The 25,720-nt window shown below is 57.1% G+C and overlaps 3 protein-coding genes across 6 annotated transcripts; 2 read left to right on the forward strand and 1 right to left on the reverse strand.

The window, feature by feature from the left end:
- Window positions 1–129: 129 nt before the first annotated feature.
- Window positions 130–3,792, forward strand: LIN7B (lin-7 homolog B, crumbs cell polarity complex component). 2 transcript variants are annotated; one of them, XM_045856404.1, is made up of 6 exons: window positions 130–216; window positions 642–760; window positions 1,033–1,104; window positions 1,918–2,127; window positions 3,167–3,330; window positions 3,683–3,792. In XM_045856404.1, exons 1-6 carry the CDS (start codon window positions 180–182, stop codon window positions 3,702–3,704), a joined length of 624 nt encoding a protein of 207 aa, XP_045712360.1. In that variant the 5' UTR covers window positions 130–179; the 3' UTR covers window positions 3,705–3,792. The 2 variants fall into 2 exon arrangements, with proteins under 2 accessions (XP_045712360.1, XP_045712359.1); XM_045856403.1 differs by lacking the exon at window positions 3,683–3,792 and having other exon boundaries at window positions 1,918–2,122; window positions 3,167–3,676.
- Window positions 3,793–3,957: 165 nt separating this feature from the next.
- CUNH19orf73 (chromosome unknown C19orf73 homolog) lies at window positions 3,958–5,658 on the reverse strand. The gene is given in 4 exon segments (XM_045856218.1): window positions 3,958–4,077; window positions 4,080–4,237; window positions 4,240–4,314; window positions 5,553–5,658. Coding segments are annotated over 4 exon segments (459 nt in total).
- PPFIA3 (PTPRF interacting protein alpha 3) lies at window positions 4,858–25,710 on the forward strand. Of its 3 annotated transcripts, none has more exons than XM_045856417.1 (30): window positions 4,858–5,025; window positions 9,045–9,299; window positions 9,545–9,646; window positions 10,009–10,173; window positions 10,513–10,587; window positions 11,037–11,111; window positions 11,399–11,620; window positions 12,554–12,700; window positions 12,792–12,926; window positions 13,349–13,432; window positions 13,585–13,716; window positions 14,167–14,229; window positions 14,341–14,420; window positions 14,696–14,840; window positions 15,411–15,598; window positions 16,825–17,047; window positions 17,913–18,076; window positions 18,205–18,332; window positions 19,334–19,427; window positions 19,593–19,674; window positions 20,380–20,580; window positions 21,820–21,882; window positions 22,044–22,070; window positions 23,096–23,271; window positions 23,685–23,782; window positions 24,011–24,186; window positions 24,275–24,343; window positions 24,556–24,727; window positions 25,187–25,258; window positions 25,344–25,710. In XM_045856417.1, the coding sequence occupies exons 2-29, from the start codon at window positions 9,060–9,062 to the stop codon at window positions 25,243–25,245; spliced, it is 3,585 nt and encodes a 1,194-aa protein (XP_045712373.1). In that variant the 5' UTR covers window positions 4,858–5,025; window positions 9,045–9,059; the 3' UTR covers window positions 25,246–25,258; window positions 25,344–25,710. The 3 variants fall into 3 exon arrangements, with proteins under 3 accessions (XP_045712373.1, XP_045712375.1, XP_045712374.1); XM_045856418.1 differs by lacking the exon at window positions 4,858–5,025 and adding an exon at window positions 8,239–8,583; XM_045856419.1 differs by lacking the exon at window positions 22,044–22,070.
- The last annotated feature ends 10 nt before the right edge of the window (window positions 25,711–25,720 follow it).

Genomic DNA, 25,720 nt, shown 5'->3' on the forward strand with positions numbered 1-25,720 from the left:
AGTTGAGGGCAGGGCTGCCAGACAGGAGCAGCAGTAGGTGTGGCGGCCAAGGCGCCTGGAGAGGTGCGAGCGGTGGCGTCTCCACAGGGGGCGCCCGTCGCCAGGGGCGTGGCCTTGTGAAGCCCCTCCCTCGTCTCTGGTGACCGGGCTGGCAGGCGGCTCTCAGTGGCGGCGCCGACATGGCTGCGCTGGTGGAGCCGCTGGGGCTGGAGCGCGGTAAGCGCGCCAGGGGGCCCTGCCCACCCGGTAGCGTCCAGCATCCTGGACCCCCATCCCCGCCCCAACCTCTGCAAGGCATGGGTGGTGGGTGGGCAGACGGATTGCGCGGGAGGGGGGGGGCGCGTGGGCGGGGCGTCGTGAGTCTGGCTGTTAGCGGGGGTGGGAGGGTCCGTGGGCAAGTGGGCCGGGGAGGGGCGTCCGCTGCACACCCCTGTCTGGGTGTATATGGGGATCCTGGGGACGCAGGGCGCCCTTGCCACCAGGTGTCCGCGGGTGTCCGACCGGGATTCTGCTGTCCTTCCCGGGGTCTGTCTGCGCTCGCCCTTACTCGGTCTCTGGCCGCATCTCTCGGTGCTCCTCGGCCTTTTGGTGTCTCTGATTGTGTCTGTGGTTGTGTCTACGCTCCCGCCCCCGCCCCGCAGATGTGTCTCGGGCGGTGGAGCTCCTGGAGCGGCTCCAGCGCAGCGGGGAGCTGCCCCCGCAGAAGCTGCAGGCCCTCCAGCGTGTCCTGCAGAGCCGCTTCTGCTCTGCCATCCGGGAGGTGAGTGCTGCACGGCACTGGGGCACAGACGGCTGCCACAGCCTTCCTGGTCGCCCCGAGCACAGGGACTACGCCTCCCAGCAGTGCCTGGGGCAGCCCGCCTTGAGGTGTTCCTGCGTCAGCTCCGTGATTCTTTGGAAGTTGTAGTTTCATTTGACTATAGGTTGCGGGGGCGGGAGGGTTCCTTGGGTGGGAGAGTCTGCAGGCCTGAACTCCTGTGTTGAAGGGAGGAGGGGACTGGCGGCTCCCTGATGCTGCTGCGTCCTCACCAGGTGTACGAGCAGCTCTATGACACGCTGGACATCACTGGCAGTGCCGAGATCCGGGCCCACGCCACAGCCAAGGTAGGCGCCCCTTACCCCATCACTCAAGGCATCCACGGAACTTCTAATGTCATTCAATCCTGGTTCTTCCTTCGTGATTTTTGTCATATCGCTGTACCACCCTTATTATTACTTTTTTATCATTTATTTTGACTATTTTCATATTTTTAACTTAAATATCATATAAAGAAAGGGATCTTTAGCCCTGGCTGGTGTGGCTCAGTGGATTGAGTGCCGGTCTGCCAACCAAAGGGTTGCCAGTTCGGTTCCCAGTCAGGGCACATGTCTGGGTCCTGGGCCAGGTACCCAGTACAGAGTGTGCAAGAAGCAACCACTTTTCCCTCTCTTTCTCCCTCCTTTCCCCTCTCTAAAAACAAATAAATAAAAGAAAAAAAGGCATTTTTACTAACTGCAAATTGAAACTAGTACTGGATGCCACATTCGGAGATAACTTTAAACACCTATACAATGAAATATCAGTAAACACCAAAATCTGATTAAACTATAGTCAGATGCTATTTCTTGTGGCTTCCTGGGGGCTCTCAGCTTCTTCCAGGCCTTGTTTTTCTCTGTTAAAAAGTGAGATTGGCAAGTGTTGAGTATTCAAGATACATTCACACCGAATAAAGACTTCTCTTTGACCTGTCTGCACTGTTCAAAGTGAACCAAAAGGGACATACAATCATTATGGGGTGATCTTCCACTGAACCATGCACTGGCAGGGGCCTCGTGCTTGGGGAAAGCTATCTGGCCTCAATAGCTCTTCCTGGCCTGGATCCTCCACCCCATTCTGCAGGCCCCTCAGCTCCCGATGTGATGCTTTCTCTCTCCCAGGCCACAGTTGCCGCCTTCACAGCCAGTGAGGGTCACGCACACCCCAGGGTAGTGGAGCTGCCCAAGACAGACGAGGGCCTGGGCTTCAACATTATGGGGGGCAAGGAGCAGAACTCGCCCATCTACATCTCCCGAGTCATTCCCGGAGGTGTGGCTGACCGCCACGGAGGCCTCAAGCGTGGGGACCAGCTGCTGTCTGTGAATGGTGTGGTGAGTGGGAAGCTGGTAGGGCTGGGGGACGGAGTCAAAGTCTTTGACATTTATCTATCACACACAGACTGAGTGCTGCCTCTGTATCCAGCCATGTGCTGGACACTACTGTGGACCCTGAGAAAAGTTGGCCTCTGCTCTTACCTTCAAGAACTCCCTCTCTCATGAGGGAGGTGGGCCCTATCCAGGGTGATAATAATGAGGAAGCACAAAACATTGTGATGTGGCACCAGACCAGGGGAGGGAAAAGAAGTTTTTGCCGGGGAAGGAACATTTTAGTTGGGTTTTGAAGGATGAATAGGAGTTCTCCAGGCAAAAAAAAAAAAGGTGAAGGTGTTCCTGGCTGAGGGTGTTGTAGGTAGGGGCTGTGACACTCCTATGAGGTAAAGGACTTGGTTCTGATGGAGGATGGGGGCATGTAGGCAATTAAAATCACTAGTTAGAGTAGATGGAGGCACAACTACATGGGTGGTTGGGGCCCACTTTGTAGGGCCTGAGTGCCAGCCTAAGAGGCTGGGGCTTTGTCTCAAGGGTTCTGGGGAGTCGTGGGAGGGCTATGAATAAAGGAGGGATAGACTCAGCTTGGAGGTGTAGATAGACCCCTTTGGGACTCTGGAGGGTGGACTGAGGGGAGAGAATGAAGGCCAGGGAGGAGGCTACATTGAGAGTCCACTGGGGAGAGGATGAGGCCTGAGCTGGGGCTGGGGTTGTAGAGATAAAGAAGGGGGATTCAGGGCAGGAGCAATGGGGCTGGGGAGTAGCTGACTGGCAAAGGAGGGGATAAAGGTGATCCTGGAGGTCTAGCTCAGTGACTGAGGGCTCATTGAGCTTATCCCTCACATGGAGAACCTGGAAAATTTGGAGGGAGGACACTGAGCCAAGAGTTCCTGCCTCTCCCATGAGGACAGGAGGTTCAGCAGCTCAGGGCTGGCGGCAGGTCACTAACAGTCCTGTTTCTGGGGTGGAAGCCTGTTTCTGGGGTGGAAGCCCGGTGAGGGCGGCGGGCCCTGGGCCCAGCTGTCTGTGCACCGTCCTGCAGAGCGTCGAGGGCGAGCAGCACGAGAAGGCTGTGGAGCTGCTGAAGGCGGCCCAGGGCTCTGTAAAGCTGGTGGTGCGCTACACACCTCGAGTGCTGGAGGAGATGGAGGCCCGCTTCGAGAAGATGCGCTCTGCCCGCAGGCGGCAGCAGCACCAGAGCTACTCGTGAGCTTTCTGCTGCCACCCCTCCCCGGGGGCCTCCACTACCTGCCTTATCCCCAGACTCCCAAAGCAGGCCAATGATTGGTGAAACCTTGATTGCCACCCGCAGTCATGGCTACTCTCCTGAGAGTCTGACCCTTGACCCCTGACCCAGACTCTCACCCCCAAGCCATTCTGGCTAAAGCCCTTGGGGACTCAGCTGACTCCCATTCAAGATCTGGAAACTACTTTCCCTGGAATTCCTCAAACCACTTCCCTGAGCCCTTGGTTCTGGAAACCCAGCCCTAGCTCTTACCCATCCATCCCCAGGTCCCTTACCCTGAGCCTGGCTCCCTTCTCTTCACCCTCCTTGCAGGTCCTTGGAGTCCAGAGGCTGAAACCACAGATCTGGACCTTCCTGCTCACCCCATTTCCTGTACAGTATTTATTGTCACCTGCTCCTTATTTAAAGATCTTTGAACCTCACTGAGTGTTTGTGTGTCTGTTCTGGGTCTTGAGATGTTGGGGAGAGAGTGAGGGAGTGAGAGGAACTGAAGTTGAGGCCAGGCCCTAAAGAAGCCCTTTGCAGAGTCCAAGAGCGGACACATGGAGACTTTTCCCCAGGTCTGAAGGTGGAAGCCAGCCAACTTCCTAGGGACAAGTCCAAAGACAGAGGCTGAGACCCAGCCTGGGTCTGAGTGCGAATTCAAACCTGAAGACAGCATTCCCTAATTTTAAGAGACTCTGAGGGTGGAGGCCAAGCCCCTTCTGTAGCTGGTCCTACCCATGAGTCCTGAAACGCTGCGGGAGCCAGTGGGTGTTCTGTCTGTGGGCGGGGCGGAGCAAACCATTCACCTTCTCCGCCGGGGGAGCCCTGCGTGGGAGACAGGAGTGGGGGGTGCCGCGTGCAGTTCCCGAGACAGACGCAGAGTGCAGAATAAGGTGCACTCGCTGACCCGGCATTCACCCCACGTTCAACCCAAGCGCGTCTCCGGGAGTCGCCCCCACCTTAAAATACAACCTTTACTCCCACCTCACCGCCCGCCAAGCCCCTCCTGTTCCGTGCGGCGCGAGGGCCAGCGGCGCGTCGCCGCCGGGATCCGGGGTCGCGACTCGCGTTCCACGCCGCGCGCCACTCGCTCCAGGTGACATCATCTCCCTGCCGGGCTCCGCCTCCCGCCCCAGCAGCCTCACGCCGTACCCCTATTGGCCAATCTGTCTTGAGCCCCGCCTCCCGCTCTCCGCCCGCGCGACCCCTCCCAGCCCGTGCGGAGGCGGGGTTTAGCCTCCTGCCGGTGCCGACGCTGTCTACCATTGGTCACTCGGAGCCGTCTGTCAGTCTCCTGTTAAAGGGGCCACGACCGCCCGGGAGCCTGTTGGGGGGAGGGAGGAGGAAATTTTTTGGGGGGGAAGGTGGGATTTTTGGGGGCGCTGGTGGACACCCCTGGATCTGGCGGCTGCGGCCTCGTGGGGGGAGGATTAACTGTGACAGGGGTAGGGGGCTATTTTAGGGGGTAGAGGGCTGTAAGACTGAGAGGGAGGGGGGGTCCCCAGCGCCCAAGCCGGAGCGAGAGACGCGGAGCCCGCGCGAGCGGCGGAGACAGGGCTCCGGAGCTACAGATCCGGGCCCCGGCCGCCGCCAGGGGCCCCGCCCGGTCCCCCCACCCCACCCCACGTCCCTCCTGCAGCCCAGCTCCGCCCGCAACCGCCGCGGACCAGGTAGGTAAGAGCCCGGCCCGGCCTGCCAGGCAGCGCCCACCCCGGGGACCCCTCGCCGAGCTTCCCCCGCCTCCCCGAGATCCTGGATTCCCTTCTTCATCCCCCGGGACCCCACAGCCCAGATTTCACAGCCAAACCCCAGAGAGTCAGGCGTGCCCCTCCCGGCTCTCGGAGTCCCCAACCGAACCCCAGAATCCCAGGCGTACTGCCGCCTTGCGCCGCCTCCAGGGCCCAGGAGCCTGGATTTCAGTTCCACCCTGGGAACCCCTCAGAATCTAGATCCTCCTCCTCGGCCCAGTCCCGAGAGCTCCAGACGCCGCCGCGGCTGTGTCACACTCTCCTGGAGAGGGTCGCCCGTCCCCCGTCGCGTCTGTACATAGTCTCCCATTCGCGCACCCATCTCCAGCCCTCCGGCTTGGGCAGACGGCTTCGTCCCTCAGTCCAGGCCGGCCCGGCTGCCGCCCTGGACACAGGCCCGCTCTGGAGCTGTCCATGGTCAGCGCGCTCGGCAGCCTCGCCTCCCCCACCTCCCGCTGCTGCCGCCAGGGAGGGGGCGCCGGCGGCGCGGGGATCCCCCTCTGCGCCTTTGACCCGGGGATACCCGGGCCCTCCCCGACCCGGGCTCTGGGACATCAGGGTTCCGCTGGCCAAGCTCTTCACCCAGTCCTCAGCACCTCAGGTTTCCGGGACCCCAGCACCTTCCTGAGGAGTCAGAGCTTCTGAATGTTCCTGCCCTGTCCACCTTAGGGACCTGAGCATCCGGGGATCCAGGTTCCCAGCCTTTGCCCCCTTGAGACCCCCAGTTCAACAGCCCCTGTACTCCTCAAGTAAATATACCCAGTCTCCTTAGTACCCCCGCATCTGCCCCTTAGGGATTCAGGCGCCATGACTCTCTCCGTTTCAGGCACTCAGAATGCGATCGTTAATGCAATTCTTTGGCATTTCCCACCTTCCCCCCACCCCCGTCACCCCCGGAGACCTAGATGCCGGTCGGAGTCCTGCATCCCCTCAGGGACCCAGGCGTTCAGAGCCTAGCTTCTGTACTGGTCACCAGCCCCTATGGAGGCCGTCTGCCCCAGCTCTGCCTCCCAAACCCCTGTCGTTTATCTCCATAAGAATTCAGGAATCCAGACCTCCCAGCTCTGCCCTCCTCCTGCCCCAGGCATCTAGCCCCTCATCTCTTACTGTTAGGAACCCAGGTCCCCACAGCCTCACGATCCCCTTATCAACCAGCCATCTCCCAGTGGCCTGGACAAACCCCTGCCTCATCCCCATTTCGTCCCAGCTGCTGGGCTCCCAGGACTGTTTTCTCCCCTGAGACCCAGCTTCTGGAGCTATTTCCAGCACTCCACTGCTTTCCGAGGCCCCTACGGTGATGTCCTATCCTCCAAGTGCACTCTCTCTCTCAGGCTGTACTCACATGCCAAACGCACATGCTTCCCTCCACATGTGTTCTGTGACCTAGGCTCGTCAGATGATCCAGAACCTATCCGCTGTCTCCCACATTTCCAGTTAAACATTACCCTTGCAATGCTCCGCATTCTAGATTCCTTCTGGATCCCAGAACATGACACCCAGTCGACATCTCCGTTTCATCTTCACCCAAGGCGTGTTCTAAGTTCCAGGCTAGATGCTAAATTCTAGGCAAATTCTGATCCTGTCATCTCCCCAGGCATGTCCTAAATGTGTAGACACCAATCTTATCCTCTGCTAAAATTTCATTTTAGGTGTGTTCTAGGTTCCAGCCATATCCTGGGCACTGTTTTACATTGCATTCCCAGGGGCATTCTAAGTTCTAGAATGTGTGTCTTCCAATTCCGTGCTGTTCTCTTTCTCTGAGTTGTGCTATCAGTTCTACAGTGCACTTTCCTGCTTGGGGTTCCATCCAATGCTACAGTCTCAAATCTACAGGATTCCCACCAAAGTGTTTGACCTTCCTCCTTCCTTCCTCAGGTTCCAGGTTCTTGGCCCATTCATTCCCACCTTCTCTATTTCCCTTTTCCTTAGTGTGATGTTAGTTTAGAACTTGTCCCCTGGTGGATCATGGGCTTCCCCCTCTCTCTGCCGCTTCAGCATTCTAAGCATGCTCTGGGCTCTCCCCTCTTCTAGAGTCTTCAGCCTAGAAATGTCCTCATTTCCAGAACACAACATCTCGCCTTTGCCAGCTCAGTCCTTATGCCAGTAAATTCTCAATTCCCAGCATGCATCCTTCTACATCTTCCTGCAGGCATGACTAAGTTCCAGGCAAACTCCTTGCTACTTTCTAGGTTTTTCTCCACCTCCAGGGCACGTTCTGAATTCTAGAGCATGTCTTTTTGGTTCTGAGTTCTAGCATTATCTAGACACATGATAAAACTGAGAATGCAACCACTGCTGTACTCTATGTTGTATCTTTATCCCTGGTAGGTTTTGAGTCCTAGATTATGTCTCCTGACTAGGTCTGTTGTGCATTTCATTAGGTATATTCTTAGGTATCATTCTGAGGTCACCCAGTCACTCTTGAACTTACTGCTTGCTCTTGGCTGGTTCACAGTTGCAGACCTAGCTGCTAGAATATGCCCTATGTGCAGCTCCTACCCAGTTCACATTGTAAATGTGGAAGCATGCATCCATTTTTGCACTCTGTACTGTCTGCATGTCAGTGGCTTTTTAGATTTTTGCCTAGCCTTGCTGGCTGTGTTTTATTTCTTTCTCAGTGAATTTGAAGTTCTGGTACAGCCTCCCTAAAACATCCTGTGTTGTATGTCCTGAGTAGGTTCTGGGCTTTGGATACCATGTTGGTTCCGGGCCTAAGGCTGGCCTGCCCTCTTGCAAACACATTCCTGAATCTGGCCTCTGAGTGCTGCGATACAGCTATCTAGATTCTCAGATGCACCTGTTCAAAGACCCAGGGGACCCAGCCGCCTCTTTCCCCAGGTTCCAGGGCTCTCAGTCCTCTCCTATCCACACAGGAGTCCAAGGCCCCGGTCCCACGCTATGGACACAGTCTGAACATTAGGTGGGGCTGGGAAAGACCTACTCGCAGAACCGGTTATGCCCCAGCCGTAAGGGAGAGAAGGAAAGGAGTAAAAGTCCCTCCTGCTTTCGGCTGGGCCAGCTCAACCTGTCCAACCTGCTGTGTGCGAGGGAGAGGTACAGGAGAACTCGATTCATCTCCGCCCACAACTTGTGCATCCAGACTCCTGGGTCTTGGGAGCCTGCACTGCCAGGTTCTGGGGTGAAGGGGTCTGAAGGTTGGATTTCTGAGTCTAAGGTTGGAGGTTTAAACCCCAGACTCAGGTCCCAGAGGGAGAGCAGAAGATATCTCTGACTCCTGGAATTGGGAAGGAGGGGGCTGGAGGCTTAGCCTCCTGAGTTTGGGGGAAGGGACTGCAGGATTCCTGAGACCCGAGGAAGGAGAGAGCTGGATCTTGGACACCTTCGTCGTGGGAGGTGGCTAGCCTGCCCTGCCCTCTGCCATGCTTCTCTCCACTCCCATGTGGAATGGGTCTTTAGACTCTTCTGGAGCTGAGGTCCACATGAGAAATTGAAGGACAGGGGAGTTGAGCGGGATAGCAGGTAACCACTTACCAGCAGTGACCTAATTCTGTGACCCCAGGCTTGAGGTCACGGTTCTCAGCTGGGCCTGTTTCCTCACTTAGGCAGTGGGTTGAGGGAGAGTCTCAGCAGGGCCAGAATAGGTCAAGACTGAATTTTCCATTTTTAGTTAGGCCGTGCCAGGGTCACACGGCTTCAGTTTCTTGGACTAGACCAGGGCTAGGTTTGCTGCTAGTGCCTGGTGGAGTCTGACCTCGGTTTCCCCAAATATTCTCACCCAGCTAGGCAGTACTGGATTCCTGAGAGCAACGGGTTTCAGGTTATCCTGTGCCATCATCGGAACGCACAGGCCTCAATTTCTTCTGTGCAATACCTGGGTGGTCCGGCCTCAGTTTCCTTTATATAGTATCAGAGTGGCCATGTCTCAGTTTGTGCCTTGACGAGGCCGGTCTCTGACCCCCGCCCCTTTCCCGCACCTGCAGGCCAGCACCGCCGCCATGATGTGCGAGGTGATGCCCACCATCAGCGAGGATGGCCGGCGGGGCTCGGCGCTGGGCCCGGACGAGACGGGCGGCGAGCTGGAGCGCCTCATGGTCACGATGCTCACGGAGCGCGAGCGCCTGCTGGAGACGCTGCGAGAGGCGCAGGATGGACTGGCTACGGCGCAGCTGCGGCTGCGCGAGCTGGGCCACGAGAAAGATTCGCTGCAGCGACAGCTCAGCATCGCGCTGCCTCAGGTCTGGGCGGGGCCGGGGCGGGGCCTTGGGCTGTGTAGGCGTGGAGAGGGAGGGCCGGAGGGGGCGGAACTTGGCGCTTGGAGGGGAGGAGTCAGCGGGGCTGGCTTTGCGGGTAACTAGCAGGGCTTGAGTCGCTAGAAGAGGCGGGGCTTAGCAGGGGGTGGGGCCTTCAAACTCTTCGCTACAATGAGGGAGATGGGGAAAATATTGATCTCATTGTCTCGATCTTGTCCACATCTGTACAGGAGTTTGCGGCTCTGACGAAGGAGCTGAACTTATGTCGGGAGCAGCTGCTGGAGCGGGAGGAAGAAATTGCGGAGTTGAAGGCGGAGCGGAACAACACAAGGGTGAGGGTCGTTGGGGCGGGGCCTAACTCGTGCGGGCGGGGCCTCGCGTTGTTGATGCCTGACCCATCTTTCTTCCCCACCTCGCCTTCCCCTCTTCTCCCTGCTCCCATTTCTTGGCTGGTGTCCTCTGGTCCCCTCCTTCCTAACGATCTCTGTTTCTGTACCACTCCTCCCTTGGCCCCGTCCCTCTACCTCGGATATCCCGTTCTCTGTTCCTGACTTGTCTCGTTCCTTACCCCTTTACTTGGCTCCACCTTTCTTGATGTCTTTCTCCGTGTGTCCGACCTCCCTGTCTGAACCACATTTTCCCTCTATCCTGCTTCTCTTTCCATGTCTCTTTGGCCCGTGCCCTATCCCTGTAGCTTCTACTGGAACACCTGGAGTGCCTGGTGTCCAGGCACGAGAGGTCACTGCGCATGACCGTGGTGAAACGCCAGGCCCAGTCCCCAGGCGGGGTCTCATCCGAGGTGGAGGTGCTCAAGGCTCTAAAATCCCTCTTCGAGCACCACAAGGCCCTGGATGAGAAGGTATGAGAATGGTTGATCCTGGGCGCAGAAGGGAAACCCCGGGCGTGGAGGTGGCTGTTCTGAATTGGTCCAGGTTGTCCTAAGTGGGAAAAAGGCTGACTCTGATTGACTGGCTTGTGCTGACTGAGACCCGACGGGTTGTGAATGGAAAAATGAACTAGGGTCAGGCTACCAGCGGGCGGGGCTTCTTTGGTGGCAGGTTGGGGCTACACATCCATTACAGACAGAGGAATTCTAACGTGGCCCTGTCAGGCCCTGTGCAGAGGTGTGCTGCATTATTGCCGAAGGTCCTGCATGGGATCTGATCTTTATCTCCCTCTTGTCCTGCCCCGTCCCCAGGTCCGGGAGCGGCTGCGGATGGCGCTGGAGCGGGTGGCAGTGCTAGAGGAAGAGCTGGAGATGAGCAACCAGGAGGTGGGGCCAAGAAGGGGAGGGAGGGACTAAGGAACTCCCAATGGGGTGCCCTTGATTCCGGGCTCTAGAATCCATTGGGGGCAGAACTAGAGCAGAGGACCCATGGGGATGGACCATGGAGAGAGCCGGGGGGGTCCTATGGAGGAACTCCCCAAGCAGGGCTATGAGGAGAACTGCCTAGTGAAAGTGAGACTAAGGTGGGAACCAGGGGCTGGGGCTACCAGGAGGAACCCGCTCCTGAGGAAGCAGTGGCCTGGGAAAAGTCAGGGCTAAAGAGGACAAGGGGGAGGCTGGGCTCCCACCCTGCTGGACAGCTGAAGAGAGAGATAATGAGAGCACGGGATCTAAGGGTACCCCCAGCAGGACTGGGGAGGGTTTTCGCTACAGAGGACTGGTGCCAGTGGGAAAGAGCTAATCTTTTGGCCCTGATCTCCCTTTCCCGTTCCCAGAGCCTGAGCCTCCGAGAGCAGCTGTCTAGGCGCCGATCGGGGCTGGAGGAGCCGGGAAAGGATGGAGACGGGCAGGTATGAGGTGGCAGCCCTTTGCTCCCTTTGCTCTTCATTCATCCTCATCCCTGTGACTCCCACTCTGTCTTTGACTTTGTGATGGTCCCTTTAATGTTTGATATGATCCTCACTGACTCGGGGACATCTGAACTCCTAAAACCTGATTCAGGTCCTGTACTTAACTTCTGTGACCTCCATGACCCCTACTGATCTCTAATTCATCCTTCCCCCTCAACTTTCTCCTTGCATTCTCTGTTTCCCCACTCTGGGTTCTGTCCCTTCCTTCCTCACTGCCCCCACTGCAGACCCTTGCCAATGGCCTGGGTCCTGTCGGGGATTCCAACCGGCGCACGGCTGAGCTGGAGGAGGCCCTGGAGCGGCAGCGTGCGGAGGTGTGCCAGCTGCGGGAGCGCCTGGCGGTGTTGTGCCGCCAGATGAGCCAGCTGGAGGAGGAGCTGGGCACCGCCCACCGTGAGCTGGGTAAGGCCGAGGAAGCTAACGCCAAGCTCCAGCGAGACCTCAAGGAGGTGAGGCCGGAGCCCCTGGTGGGTTGCCCTGTGCCCCCCCCCACCCGCCCTCACCCTCCCCATCTCCCTCTGCCCAGAGCCACAGAGCTCAGGAGTGAACCTGGATTCAGTTCACAAGTCGTGTAGATTCTCCTCCTCTCTGAGCCTCAGTTTCTTCACCTGTAAAATGAGACTTATGATTTTTGCCAGAGGATCGGTATGTGCCACACATGTGGTAGGCCCTCAGGAACTGTTCGTAGTTATATTATCAGTGGAGAATTCTCTTGTGCCTTCACACTGAATTCTTTTGTCTGCATTTCACCCCCTCCTAGTTTAGGGGCCCTTCGTCCTAACCCCCATGTCCCAGGGACTGCTGGCAAATGGAGGCACGGATTCTCAAAGGCCTTTCACCTCAACATTTTAAGCCCCAACGGCCCTGGGGCCTGTTGGGAAATGTGGTCTGACACCACAAGGGCTCCCAGACCAAAGTCCATCTTCCATGAGACCCTGGGGGGGATCTTGGGAGATGTTGCCTCCCAGGTGGAAGGGGCCTTTGTTTCCCAGGAGACCCTAGGGCACTTGCTCTGTGATTCTAAGTCTGAGCTGTGCCAGAAGTTGCTGAAACACGTAAGCCTTGGATTTTTGAGGCAAGTGGTCCAAGAAGAGTGGAGGAAGTTTTCCATCCCATGAGCCTTAGGTCCATCCAGGCAGGGAGGGTCTAAGCCAGTACTAGCCTGGAAATACACAGAAAGTGTGATACCGCCACCAGGGGGCCTAACGTTGGCTATTCCTGGGAGCTCTTGGCAGGTTTGGTTCCACCATTCCGAGGCCTGGATGTCAGGGGACATTATTTCCCAGGATTCCCTGGGGTGCCTAATCTGGGGCTCCAAGCCTGGGTTACCCTCAGGGCTTTTTAGGAGCTGTAGTCCACGCAGCCCTTTGCCACCTCTGCAGGCGTTGGCGCAGCGGGAGGATATGGAGGAGAGAATCACAACGCTGGAGAAGCGCTACCTGAGTGCCCAGCGCGAGGCCACGTCTCTTCATGACGCCAACGACAAGCTGGAGAATGAGTTGGCCAGCAAGGACTCGCTGTACCGGCAGGTGGGGTCGCTGCCGGGGAGGGGTGATGAGGAGGTGGTCATGGCCTGTATGACCTATCTCCTCCCCTCTCCTGTCTCTGTCCTACCCCTAGAGTGAAGAGAAGAGCCGTCAGCTGGCTGAGTGGTTGGACGACGCCAAGCAGAAGCTGCAGCAGACGCTGCAGAAGGCGGAGACTTTGCCTGAGATAGAGGCGCAGCTGGCCCAGCGAGTTGCAGCGCTCAATAAAGTGAGGGGAGGCCTAGAGTCTCCGGGGAAAGGGGGCGGGGCGTAGAGGAGGCGGGGCCTGGAGTCTGGAAGGGTATGAAGCCTGTTGCCTGGACTCTGGGCAACAAGGCGGGGCCTGGAGTCTAGGGAAGGGATGGGGCTTGGAATGGAGCCAGGGCCTGGAGGTTTGCGGGGTGGAGGGGGGGCGGGGGGGCATTCTCTAGTTTGGACTGAAAGGGTGGGTGGCCTGGAACATGAACTGATAAAGGAACAGGGCCTGTAGAAGAGGGGCAGGGCATGAATCACAGGCTCAGGGTCTGGAGTCCTGCCGGAAGAGTCTGGAACTCTGGGCGCCGGACCTGTAACCCAGTCTTGGCAGGAGCGGGACTGGGGCCCCACTGGGGCCCAGTGGGAAAGTCAGAGGTCACGGGTTGCATCCCCTAGGCTGAGGAGCGTCATGGGAACTTTGAGGAGCGGCTTCGGCAACTGGAGGCCCAGTTGGAGGAGAAGAACCAAGAACTGCAGCGGGTGAGGGAACGGACTGCAGCAGTGAAGGCAGGGCTTTGAGGCTGGGGCGGGGCTTAGATGAGCGAGTGGGCGTGGGGCGAGTGTGTACAGCAGGGGCTGCATTCGGGACTAGGTGGGCTTGAGCACCCTCTGATACCCTCGCCTTTGAGCAGGCCCGGCAGCGGGAGAAGATGAACGATGACCATAATAAGCGGCTGTCCGAGACAGTGGACAAACTCTTGAGCGAGTCCAATGAACGGCTACAGCTTCACCTCAAGGAGCGGATGGGGGCGCTGGAGGAGAAGGTGCACCCCAACCCAGCCCTCCGATTACCCTGCATCCCGGACCACCTCTTGCCCGGATCCCTGGGCCCCAGATATTTCCCCCGGATCCATTACCTGAGATCCTCCTAAACCTGAGCATTCCGAATCTGACAGACTTTTCTGCTGTATTGCCGGGACCACTCCTTCACCGAAACAGCCCAAGAGCTAAATTCTGAGGCACCCGTACCCCGAGTCCTTGGCTTTTCTCCAAGCCCCTTATGCTATGGACCCTCGACTGAACCTTCTGATTACACAAGACTCGGAATTCTGGGACTCCCAGGGACTCCCCTACTCTGTGACATCTTAGGACGCACATCCTCCAGGCCCTCCAGCTCCCCATTCATGCTCACCTCCCACCCCCGGGGCTCCTCTCAGGCCCCCAGAGCATGCCCCTTGCAGGCCCCCCACTCACTGCACCCTTGTCCCCCACAGAACTCACTGAGCGAGGAGATTGCCAACATGAAGAAGCTTCAGGACGAGCTGCTGCTCAACAAAGTAGGGAGGGGTCTGGGCAGGGAGGGGGGCATGGGGTCACGGAGCAGGCCCGGCTGGGTCAGGGTCTGGGACCTGACACCTATCATCACACCTATCATCGGCTCCCTGCAGGAGCAGCTGCTGGCGGAGATGGAGCGCATGCAGATGGAGATTGACCAGCTGCGGGGGAGGCCACCGTCCTCCTACTCCAGGTGACAGGACCCTTCTGCCCTGCCTCTACCCATGGGCCTCCTTGGCTAAGCTCCTCCTTTCTGACCCCCAGGTTGGCTCCACCCCCACTACCTGCCTTCCTGAGACTTCCCTGATCTCTAGTTTCTGGACCCCTGATCTCATGACCTCTGATCCCAGATCCTTTTCCCTGACCTTTGACTTCAGATCCTTCCCTTAGTCCCCTGACCCTGGGCCCTTCCCCATGACCCCTTGTCTCTGTTTCCTTTTCCTGACCCCTGGGTCTCTATGCCCACAGGTCTCTCCCTGGCAGCGCCTTGGAGCTCCGCTACTCCCAGGCACCCACATTACCTTCCGGCGCCCACCTGGACCCCTATGGGGCTGGCAGTGGCCGAGCAGGCAAACGGAGCCGCTGGTCAGGGGTCAAGGATGAGCCCTCCAAGGTCAGCAGCCACTTCTGGGGTCTGCACTGAGCAGGGGTTGGATGGGCAACCATGGGAAATGAGGTCGATCACACCGGGCTCTGGAAGGGGCCCGAGTTGGGAAACAGGGTGTCCCTGACCCATGCTGTCTTCTCTCCTCCTCCCACCACTCGGTCCACCCACGGGCCCGGATGTCTCTTCCTGCGGAACCCCTGCTGCCTGGTGAGAACCAGGGAGGAATGGCGGGGTGGGGGGAGGGGTGGGGGCCTGGGGGGTGGTGGGCGGGGTGTGGAATCCTGCATGGGTGGACTTAAGTGAAGAAAGTAAGTGGGTTGGATCAAAGGAAACTGAAATGGGGAGGGGTGGAGTCACAGTGGGGTGGCATGGTCAAGAAACGGGGCCTGTCAAGACAGAAAACTGAGCTGGAAACCATGTCGAGGCTGGATCTCATGGCGAGGGCAGCCAGTGTCAGGAAATGTAAACAGGGTCATGGGCAAGGGTCATGGTCAGGGTCAGGAGACTTGAAGGGCAGCCCAGGGCATACCTTGGCCCCCGCCCACCTGGGGTCTCTCTGTCTCCACACAGACAAAGGAGTGGGAGCGATCCGCCCCTGCAGGGTCCATGCCGCCCCCGTTTCCTGGGGACCTGGACGGCTCCGATGAGGAGGAGGCGGAGGGGATGTTTGGGGCTGAGCTGCTGTCCCCCAGCGGGCAGGCGGATGTGCAGACCCTGGCCATCATGCTTCAGGAGCAGCTGGAGGCCATCAACAAGGAGATCAAGTGAGCTCCCACGGGCCCACTGAGCCCAGCCCACAGCCTCTCTGCTTATGGAGTCGGATGTGAAGGCCAGATCCCATTCCTCTTCCACTGTCCTCAAGAAATGTTCCCAGCCCCCAGCCCAACCCTCCCTCAGTGTCCAGGAACCCCCGGGATGCACCCAGAAGTCTCCTGTATGATATATATGTGTATATACCTCCCTCGGTCAGTACTCACAATTTCCCAATACGGCAAAGACTGCACCTTCAAAATCCTCAATCCAGTACATTAACAATTTTCCAGTACACCATGGATTTCACGGCTTCACACAACCAGTAACCAGAGACTCCTGGTACCCCAAGATCCTTGACACAAGCACCCCATTCCAAAACACCAAGAATGTCACTATAACACATCAAGAACTGCACCTCTGCACTGCAAGAATTTCTACCTAATATAACAAGAATCCTCAACAGGTTAGGAGTCACCCATCATATGAAGTGCACCCTGGTGCCCCAGCAGCAGCCTTATCTGGCAATTCTCTAATGACGAGACCTCCCTGGGGCCCAGCAAGTGCACTGACATGACCCCCGCCTTTCATTCACACTTGTTCGGACATGAGTCACCGACTCTCACCTGCTGAGACCTTCCCAGAGCCTAGGTTCATCTCAGAATCCCAGATCTTATCTCGATCTTACTATGAGTCTGCTGCTCTTGATGTTCTCCTGGGAACTTGACCTCTGGCCCACAAAAATTCCCTTATAATTTCCCAGAACCAGTTCGTTATCAGGGCTGCCCTGATGCAGGTGGCCCTCCCTGATCTACTTCCACAAACTCCGGAGCCTGTCATGGCCCCTTGACTGCCCTTGAACCTGTGAAGCCATCATGGATCCACCAAGATCTTCTGGCCTCATTATACCTTCCTCGGAATTCTTTTTTTTTTTCTAATGTTTATTTTTAGAGAGAGAGGAAGGGAGGGAGAAAGAGAGGGAGAGAAACATCAGTGTGTGGTTGCCTCTCAAGCTCCCCCTACTGGAAACCTGCCTGGTAACCCAGGCATGTGCCCTGACTGGGAATCGAACCTGAGACCCATTGGTTCATAGGAGGCGCTCAGTCCATTGTGCCCCACCAGCCAGGACTTTCAGAATTCTTTTTGCCTTCCCAAACTTTCTGGCCCACTGGGGTCCCCAGACTCCTTCCCCTGTTGTCTGCCTCAGTTCTCTCACCAGTCTTCCCCTTTCCCTCTTCAGGCTGATCCAGGAGGAAAAGGAGACAACCGAACAAAGGGCAGAAGAGCTGGAGAGTCGGGTGTCTGGCTCTGGCCTGGACTCGCTGGGCCGCTACCGCAGTAGCTGCTCGCTGCCTCCCTCCCTCACCACCTCTACCCTTGCCAGCCCCTCCCCTCCCAGCTCGGGCCACTCAACACCCCGCCTGGCACCCCCGAGTCCTGCCCGTGAGGGCACCGACAAAGCTGTGAGTGTTCTGACGTCCCGGCGTGGTGGGGTGGGTAGAAGGTCCGAAGTGGGGCTCCTCGACAGACAGCAGCAATAACTCCTCACACTGGTGGTTTTCAAAAGCAACCTTAGCTTTCCCTAAAAGTTCCAACTCCAAGGGCGAAGGAAAGGCTGAGCCACTGTGTTCCTGAACTCCAAACTGTACTTGAGTTAGCTCTGGTCTACTTTTAGCAGTTTTTAAAAAAAGATTTTATTTATTTATTTTTAGAGAGAAGGGAAAGGAAGGAGAAAGAGAGGGAGAGAAACATCAGTGTGTGTTTGTCTCTTATACGCCCCCCACTGGGGACCTGGCGTGCAACCCAAGCATGTGCCCTGGCTGGGAATTGAACCGGTGCCCCATTGGTTCACAAACTGGTGCTCAATCCACTGAGCCACACCAGCCAGGGCATACCTTTACCAGTTTTATGCATTAAGTTTCTGCATAGGATTTTTAAAAAATGTCTGTGACTAAATGTACATTTGAGAACTACCATTAGATCCTCAGAGTTGACTTTCGGGATGCATTAGAGATACTAGCCTTATTGTATTGCCTTAAACCCAAGCTTTGTTGCTTCCAGAACCTCTAACTGAGTACCCTTCCCTGAGGCCATGCCAATCCCACTCCTGACACCATAAGCTAAGACACCATCAATAAGAGCCTGCCAAGCTCCAGCGGGACTTAGCTTTATGTTTCTACCACTCACCCCATGTGAACGAGGCTGCCTTCAGAAACAGTGCCCAAACCTGGGGCATCTCAGACACCCCAAGTAGACATCCCAGCTAATGAGGAGCCCCTGACATGAGTACCCCAACTCAGTCCAGCTTCTCCACGTCTCTATCCCCAGAATCATGTCCCCAAGGAGGAAGCTGGGGCTCCACGAGGGGAGGGGCCGGCCATCCCGGGAGACACCCCACCTCCCACTCCCCGCTCTGCCCGCCTTGAGAGAATGACGCAGGCCCTGGCACTGCAGGCGGGATCCCTGGAAGATGGGGGGCCCTCACGGGGAAGGTCAGCAGGGACAAGAAATGGGGCAGGGATGGGCTTGCCTGGGAGGGTGAAGTGGGAGGGGATAGAGACTCGGGGTGAGAGGAGGCATCCCGGAAGGGGTCCGGCCTCACCCTGTCCTGATCATCCAGTGAGGGCCCGCCAGACGCCCTGCATAAAGCCCCCAAGAAGAAGAGCATCAAGTCATCCATAGGTCGTCTCTTTGGCAAGAAGGAGAAGGGGAGAATGGGACCACCAGGACGGGACAGCTCCTCTCTGGGTGAGTACCCTAGTTCTCCCTTCCTTCCTTCCATCCTTCCTTCCTCCCTTCCTTCCTTCCTTTCTTCCTTCTTCCCTGTCTTCCTCCCTCCCTCCTTCCCTTGTTCCCTTCCTGCCTTTGTTTCTTCTTCTTTACATAATCACTTGACATTCATTCATGTTCTCACTGATTTGGTAATTCATTTACAACGTGGAAGGGACAGGACTTGGCAGAGGAAGAGAAGAAGAGGAAGGACAAGAAAAGAGCCCTTTGTGGCCTGCTGGAGTGACTGAAGGGCTAAATCAATTTGTTATTTCATTTACCATGTTTTAAAAAGATTTTATTTATTTATTTTTAGAGAGAGGGAAAGGGAGGGAAAAAGAGAGGGAGGGACATCAATGTGTGGTTGCCTCTTGTGCCCCCTACTAGAGACCCAGCCCGCAACCCAGGCATGTACCTTGACCGGGAATCGAACCGGTGACCCCCTGGTTTGCAAGCCGGCACTCAATCCACTGAGCCACACCAGCCAGGGCTCATTTACCATTTTTTAAATAGAGAAAGAGGAAGGAGCATCCTAAAGGCAGGGCTCCTAGTGTGCTGGAGCCCGCTTGTACTGGCTTGTAAGAGCCAAGAGTTAAATTTTCAGGAATTTTGTGAGCTGCTTGACATCATACTGGTAGCTTGAAATTGGCTTAGTGGGATTATTTACACCATGGAAATTGGCAAACACTCCAAATCAAAGAATATCCCTTTTCTCCTCAGGGAGCTATTAGACATTTCCCAGCACACCACTGCCGCCTGGACAAGGCCAGACCAATCAATCCCCTATTTGGGGGGTGTCTCCAGTTTATTGCCTGGCAGGTGGCAATGGTCCCTGCCTGGCTTTATCACTCCCTTTCTGTGGCTTCATTCACTACTCGCTTGGGGCCTCTGCCTTCCTGGCATCCTCCTCACCACCCCCAGCATGAAAGGTTCTGCTTCCCCCTTGAGAATCTCCACATGTTGGTCCTCCCTGCCTCCAGCTGGAACACCCTCAGATGAGACATTGGCCACCGACCCTCTGGGGCTAGCCAAGCTCACAGGTCCAGGAGACAAGGACCGAAGGAACAAGAGGAAGTGAGTGTGGGAGTGGGGAGAGCGGAGAGGGCTTGCAAAGATTCCAGTGGCATGTTTTCTACACCCATAAGAGTGTTCTTGGAGGGGGGTGTGGTGAAGGGGGCCGCCCAGCAGGGCCGGGGGTCTCCACCCCCGAGAGCTCCAGCCCCAGCCCCCTCTCCCCAGGCATGAACTTCTGGAAGAGGCCTGCCGCCAGGGCCTGCCCTTTGCCGCTTGGGATGGCCCCACCGTGGTCTCCTGGCTGGAGGTACTGGGGCCCAGAAATGCCCTGATTCTTGATCTCCAACCCCTGTGACAGCCCCACTATTAGGGCGGGCTGCGGCCACCCAGCACCATCCACCTTGCCCAGATGGGGTGGTCGGGGGCGGGGTGAGGCCCTGGGAGGTGTCAGGCTTCCTGTCCATCTCTCTGCTGTTCTTTCTTCTTCTCCCCCGACCCTGCCCCTCTGGCCATGCCCAACTCGGCCCAGGTCTCCTGTTGCTTCTCTCTGTCTCTCCCTACATCTCCCACTCTCTCTCTCTCTCTCTGGGATTCCCTGGCTATTTTTCTGCCTCTTCTCATCTCTGTGTTTTTGCCATTACCCATATTTCTTACCACGTCTCTGGGTCTTCCCATGTCTCTCTTCCAATGTCTTTGCTCCTTGCTCTCCCCATGTCTGTCTCTCATCTCTGTGTCTCCCCTGATCTCTATCTCTTCCCACCCCTCTCTGTCCCTTTTGACTCTGCATTACCTATGACTCTCCTCCGTCCCCCTGTCTCCCTCTGACTCTCACCTCTCTTTGACTTGGTCCGTCTGTTCCTTCCCACCGCCAACTCTGTGTCTTTCTGTTTCTCCTCCACTTGCCTTTCCCTATCTCTCTGTCTCCGTCTCTCACCTTCTTTCTGTCTCTCTCCCGTTTCTCCTCTTACATTGTCTCTGTCTCTCCTTCTCCCCGCTCCATTCGCTGGTCCAGCTGTGGGTGGGCATGCCGGCGTGGTATGTGGCCGCCTGCCGGGCCAATGTCAAGAGTGGTGCCATCATGGCCAACTTGTCGGACACGGAAATCCAGCGCGAGATCGGCATCAGCAACCCGCTGCACCGGCTCAAGCTACGCCTCGCCATCCAGGAGATGGTCTCGCTCACCTCGCCCTCCGCTCCCGCCTCCTCCCGCACGGTGAGGGTCCAGCAGCCAATCCTAGCCCTTGCTGCCTCTTGTCCCCGCCTCTTATCCTCAGACTAGCCAATCCGGACCTGTTTACTCCTGCTGCATCCCGTAGATTTACTCCCTACCTGCCAACTGGATTATCTCTGGGAGTCGGGGGGGCTTCCCTCAGATCTCCCTGCTTCTCCTGCACCCCTAACTCTCAGTCTGTCTCAAACACCGCAACCTGGAGAAAAAGCCAAATCCATACGGTTCCCTGCACCCCTCCTTTCCTGACTTCGCCCCTCGGCATCCACTGCTCTTTTTGCCTGGAGCACCCCTCCCCATTTCCTCGGGGCTGGCTTCTTTCTCAGCCTTGAGGTCTCAGCTGAAATGTCACCACCTCCAAGAGGCCTCCCTAACTCAACAGCTAAATTGCTCATTCTCTCATCACTCGGATATTAATACCTAATTTCTCCCCCATAGCATTTACTGCCTTCTAATATTTTATCCTTTCCTTGCATACAGAAAATTGTGTGTGTGCTACCTTAACCCAGCCATTGTTGACCCTTTGCGACTCTTGCTGTTTACACGTGCATGTTGTATCCGGGCACTTGAATGCAATTTGTGGACAGCATAAATTAGCCCGAAAACTTACTTTGGGGGCATCTTCTAAAAAGAAGAACTTTTCCATACAAAGCCACCAGGCGCTTATCATACCTAAGGACGTTAATGTTATCGTTCATTCCCTCTGCCCTTGAGTCCGTATTCAAATTTCCCCTTGCCTGTCCCAGACCCTACCACTGTGTCTGGCACTCAGAGAGCGCTACATAAATGTTTGCCCCCATGTGTGAGTCTGGGAATGTTGGGAGCACGTGTTCAGTAAATGTGAATGCACTCCTTCTTCCCCTAAACCTTTGCCCCTTTGCTGTGTCTGTCACCTCACTCTGAATCCTTTCTATAATTTGTGTGAAGTCAGAGAGGTGACATCGCTCGCACTGGGCCACATGGCAAAATGTCCAGCAGGTCCCCAATTGAAACCTGGGTTTGCGCAACCTCAAAGCCCAAGTTCTGGTACAAGCAGGTGCTTAATAAATGAACCATCATTCCTTTTTTTTCTGTTACTGTCTTGCCCAAGCAGTGACTGACCTTTGAGGCCAGAAAGTAGAGTGGGTGTAAATGTACCCCACCTGAGCCTGCAGGAGCACAACCCCCTCCCTTTCCGTATCTGGAAGCCCTCTCTCACCCTCCATAACACCCGCCACCCCTCAGTCCACAGGAAATGTGTGGATGACACACGAAGAGATGGAGTCCCTTACGGCCACGACCAAGCCTGTGAGTGCCCCCTGCCGGCGGCCTTGGGAATGGCACTAACTCTCCCTGGGGAGGGGTGGCGGGGGCGAGTCTGTGGCTGTCCAGTTTGTCCGTTCCTCCTGCCTTCCTTCACCTGCCCCTTAACCCATCCCTTCTCTCCCCTCTTCCCACTAACGGGTCAGGAGACCAAGGAGATCAGCTGGGAGCAGGTAGGGGGCGCGGGGCGGGACGGGGGCGCATGAACAGACTGTGCACGCTGCATGGACACCCTTTCTTCTCCGAGCCCCGCCCCTACCCTCTCCGGAGCATTCCTTCATCACCGCGGGGAGGCGCTGCGCGGAGCTTGGCTCTCACTGTGGCTTGGTGGGGGTCTGGTAGAAGCCAGGTGGTTCCGTTGTTAGCTGTGGTGCACGCGCCATTCCATTATCGTGGGTTGCGGGGGCTCCAGAGGTTGTCCTATTGCTATGACTAGAGGGAGGTGCTGTGCACTGGGTTGGCCGCTGGTTGAGGGGAGAGCGTTTGAAGGGGCAGCCCATCAGGCCGAGAGGCTGAGGAGGAGGAGTTCTTCTGGAGAAGGGGGAGGCAGGAACTCAGCTGAGATGGAAGAACTGTGTTGGACTGGGCTTTTTGTTTCCAGTCAGGGGGAGGCATGGGTTGTTTCCTTATGTTAAAGTCAGTGAAGGGCTTTGGGCTGACCCAGCATACCGTCCTGGGCCAAGTACAGCATTGAACTAGTATTTTCCGGACAGCGCAGGAGTGATGGGTGGATCCATTCCTCTCTGCTGTGGGGAGAGCCGCGGTGGAAGGATCCATTGTCTCACGTGGAGGGGTAGAGATGGTGGACTGGTGCGTTGTTCTGAGTTGGGACAATGCTAGACCAGTGCTTCTCACACTCTCATGTGCTGTCCACATCACCTGAGGATCTTGTGAGAATACAGATTCTCACTCAGTAGCCTGGGCTCTGAGGTTCTGCAATTCCAGCAAATTCACAGGTGATGGTGATGTTGTGGGTCCAAGGACCACACTTGGAGTAGAGGGGGTCTTCTGTCATTGTGAAGGAGTAGGAGACAGCTTTGGGTCCATCCACTCTCCTGAGCAGAGACATTGGCCACTGTCCTGCTATGGGGTGCACAAAGAACATCCTTGGGTTGGGGGGTTAGACTGTGCCCTTTCATACATACATGGGAAGGGGTCAGAGGGCCTGACCGCCCCCCCCACCTGCCCATGGCCCCAGATCCTGGCATACGGCGACATGAACCACGAGTGGGTGGGGAACGACTGGCTGCCCAGCCTGGGGCTGCCCCAGTACCGCAGCTACTTCATGGAGTCGCTGGTGGATGCCCGGATGTTAGATCATCTGAACAAGAAGGAGCTCCGAGGCCAACTCAAGATGGTGGACAGCTTCCACAGGTGGGAGCTGCCTGGCCCATGGGGACGGTCCAGGGGGAAGCTCCCACTCCTAGAGACTCTTTGGCCGATGGGACTGGTGATGGGAAGTGTATTGGATTATTGTTGGCACTTTAGCCTAGATTCTCAGGAAATTGACTCCTGCACCCCTTTCAGGGATAAGATGGCCCACTAGGAAGAGTCCCAATTCTGAGACAGCTTGGGTAGTTGATGCCACACCCCCTCCAGGTTAGCCAGTAGGGACTGCCGGCTGAAAGTACCCCCACTCTGAGAAGGGCAGCAATCGCTAGAACTGACCGATGGAACACTCTCTGACCCCTCCCAGAAGACCACAGTCAGTGGGGAGGGCCCAGTAGGAGCCACAGTCATGGGGGCTGTGAAGGCCCATTTGTGACTCGACTTCCCCTGCTGCTCAGGGTGAGTCTGCATTATGGGATCATGTGCCTGAAACGGCTCAACTATGACCGGAAAGACTTGGAGAGGAGGCGGGAAGAAAGTCAGACCCAGATCCGAGGTGAGTAGGAAAGTATAAACGTCCCTCTGGGAGCCAGGTGGAGAGGCTTTAGGGGCAGGACTGGAGAAAGGGTGACTGGAGGAGGGGAGGGAGGCCAGGGAAGAAGAGCCCTATCATAAACCCTGGGGTGGAGCCAGTATAGGGGGCGTGGCCAGAAAAGAGAAAATGGGGGTGCAAGTATGGGCTAAATCGGACGGGCCTGCAGCTGAGGGTCCCTTTGGTCCCCAGACGTGATGGTGTGGTCCAATGAGCGGGTCATGGGTTGGGTGTCCGGACTGGGACTGAAGGAATTTGCCACGAACCTCACGGAGAGCGGGGTGCACGGGGCACTGCTGGCCCTGGACGAGACCTTTGACTACTCCGACCTAGCCTTGCTCCTGCAGATCCCCACGCAGAATGCACAGGTGAGCTGCCGCTTGGCCCGGGTCATACTGGGCATCCCCACCTCGCAGTCTGCACCCGGCAACCCCCTCTCCCACCTCTCCTCCCCAGGCACGGCAGCTCCTGGAAAAGGAATTCAGTAACCTCATCTCCTTGGGCACAGACAGGCGGCTGGACGAGGTGGGCGCAGCAGTGGTACAGGAGGCTCGGCTTCTGAGCCGCACCTTCAGGGTTGGAGCTGAAGGGGTCGGGCTTGCCTTTGCCAAGAGTCGTGGTTGGAGGCGGGGCCAGGTTGAAGAAGCTCCGGGATCCCAAGAGGGGTGGGGTCAAAGAAGGGGCGGGGTCAGAAGCGTACTCTAGTCCCTCACTGGATGCTCGGGCCATGTACCTAGGACAGCGCCAAGTCCTTCAGCCGCTCCCCGTCCTGGCGGAAGATGTTCAGAGAGAAGGACCTCCGAGGCGTAACCCCCGACTCAGCTGAGATGCTGCCCCCTAACTTTCGTTCGGCCGCAGCAGGGGCCCTGGGCTCGCCGGGACTCCCTCTTCGCAAGCTGCAATCAGAAGGTGGGTGGGTGGCTCCCCCAAACGTCAGCCCTTCCTCCCTTCCCCTTCTTTGAGGTGGACGAAGGACCAACCCAACTTTCCAGAAGCCTCCCTCTCCACGTTCTGAAATGTCCTCGCTCATTCTCCCCCATTCATGGCAAATGGGTTGCTCCAATATGCCAACCCTCTGCTCCGCGTGTGGAATGAATTAATCTCGCATCCCCTTTCTACGGTGGGAAATGGACTCGCCTCGTGTCATCTGGGGCACCTTGGATGAATCCAATGCTGTGGGAAAGGGAGGGAAGGCAGCGAACATTCAGCCGTTACTGTCATTTCGGAAGGGGAATTCCAAGGAAGGATGTTTGGGGTTGAGAGTCGGAGAAACCCTGGGTGGGGGGTGGGAATGTGGGGGTGGGCGCGCGCGCGCATGCGCTGAACCGCTGCTCATCCTGGCTGAACAGCTGCTCGCTCTCCCTGCAGGCCAGACTTCTGGAAATTCCCGGGCAGATGGCGTTTCGGTCCGGACCTATTCCTGCTAGTGCAGGCCTCCAGGTGAGGACTGTACTGGGCGATCTTGGGGGTTCGGGTCGGCACAATGGATCTGCACTGCTCCACATGCTGCCCGGCGTCCATGCAGGTGACCTCACTCGAATGGAAGAATCTTCCAAAGGCTGGGCTGTTTCCCCTCCTGCCCAGAGTGTGGTCTCGCCGGGAGCGCGGGCCAGGGAGCTCCCGCCGCTGTCTGGACCATCCGTACAGACTAGAGGGGAGCGTGCGCCCCTGCCTCACAAATGGACTGGGCCTGGACCAAACCACATGAACTGGACCGAGAGGGGAAAAGAAGAGGGCCGGAAGCAATCCCGCGCCCAAACTTCCACCTCCCTTTTCTCTACTTTGTAATTTATTGGTCAGTTTCCCAGGGGAGATGGGTGCCCATTACCCGCGGGAAGGGGGCGGGGCTTCCCTCCTGGGCCGCATGCGGGGAGAGGCTGCCCCCTCCCCTTTCTCCCCAGT

Source organism: Phyllostomus hastatus, unplaced genomic scaffold (assembly GCF_019186645.2).
Source record: "Phyllostomus hastatus isolate PE091 unplaced genomic scaffold, TTU_PhHast_1.1 phas_scaffold_1224, whole genome shotgun sequence".
NCBI lineage: Eukaryota > Metazoa > Chordata > Mammalia > Chiroptera > Phyllostomidae > Phyllostomus > Phyllostomus hastatus.

Bases quoted from the DNA above. Each gene is read 5' to 3' on its own strand.
- LIN7B (XM_045856403.1), top strand. From the start codon at position 180: ATGGCTGCGCTGGTGGAGCCGCTGGGGCTGGAGCGCG. The intron at 217-641 runs GTAAGCGCGCCA...CCCGCCCCGCAG, and splicing joins GCCGCTGGGGCTGGAGCGCG to ATGTGTCTCGGGCGGTGGAG. The intron at 761-1,032 runs GTGAGTGCTGCA...CGTCCTCACCAG, and splicing joins TCTGCTCTGCCATCCGGGAG to GTGTACGAGCAGCTCTATGA.
- PPFIA3 (XM_045856417.1), top strand. From the start codon at position 9,060: ATGATGTGCGAGGTGATGCCCACCATCAGCGAGGATGGCCGGCGGGGC. The intron at 10,588-11,036 runs GTGGGGCCAAGA...TCCCGTTCCCAG, and splicing joins TGGAGATGAGCAACCAGGAG to AGCCTGAGCCTCCGAGAGCA. The intron at 24,344-24,555 runs GTGGGCGCAGCA...CCATGTACCTAG, and splicing joins CAGACAGGCGGCTGGACGAG to GACAGCGCCAAGTCCTTCAG.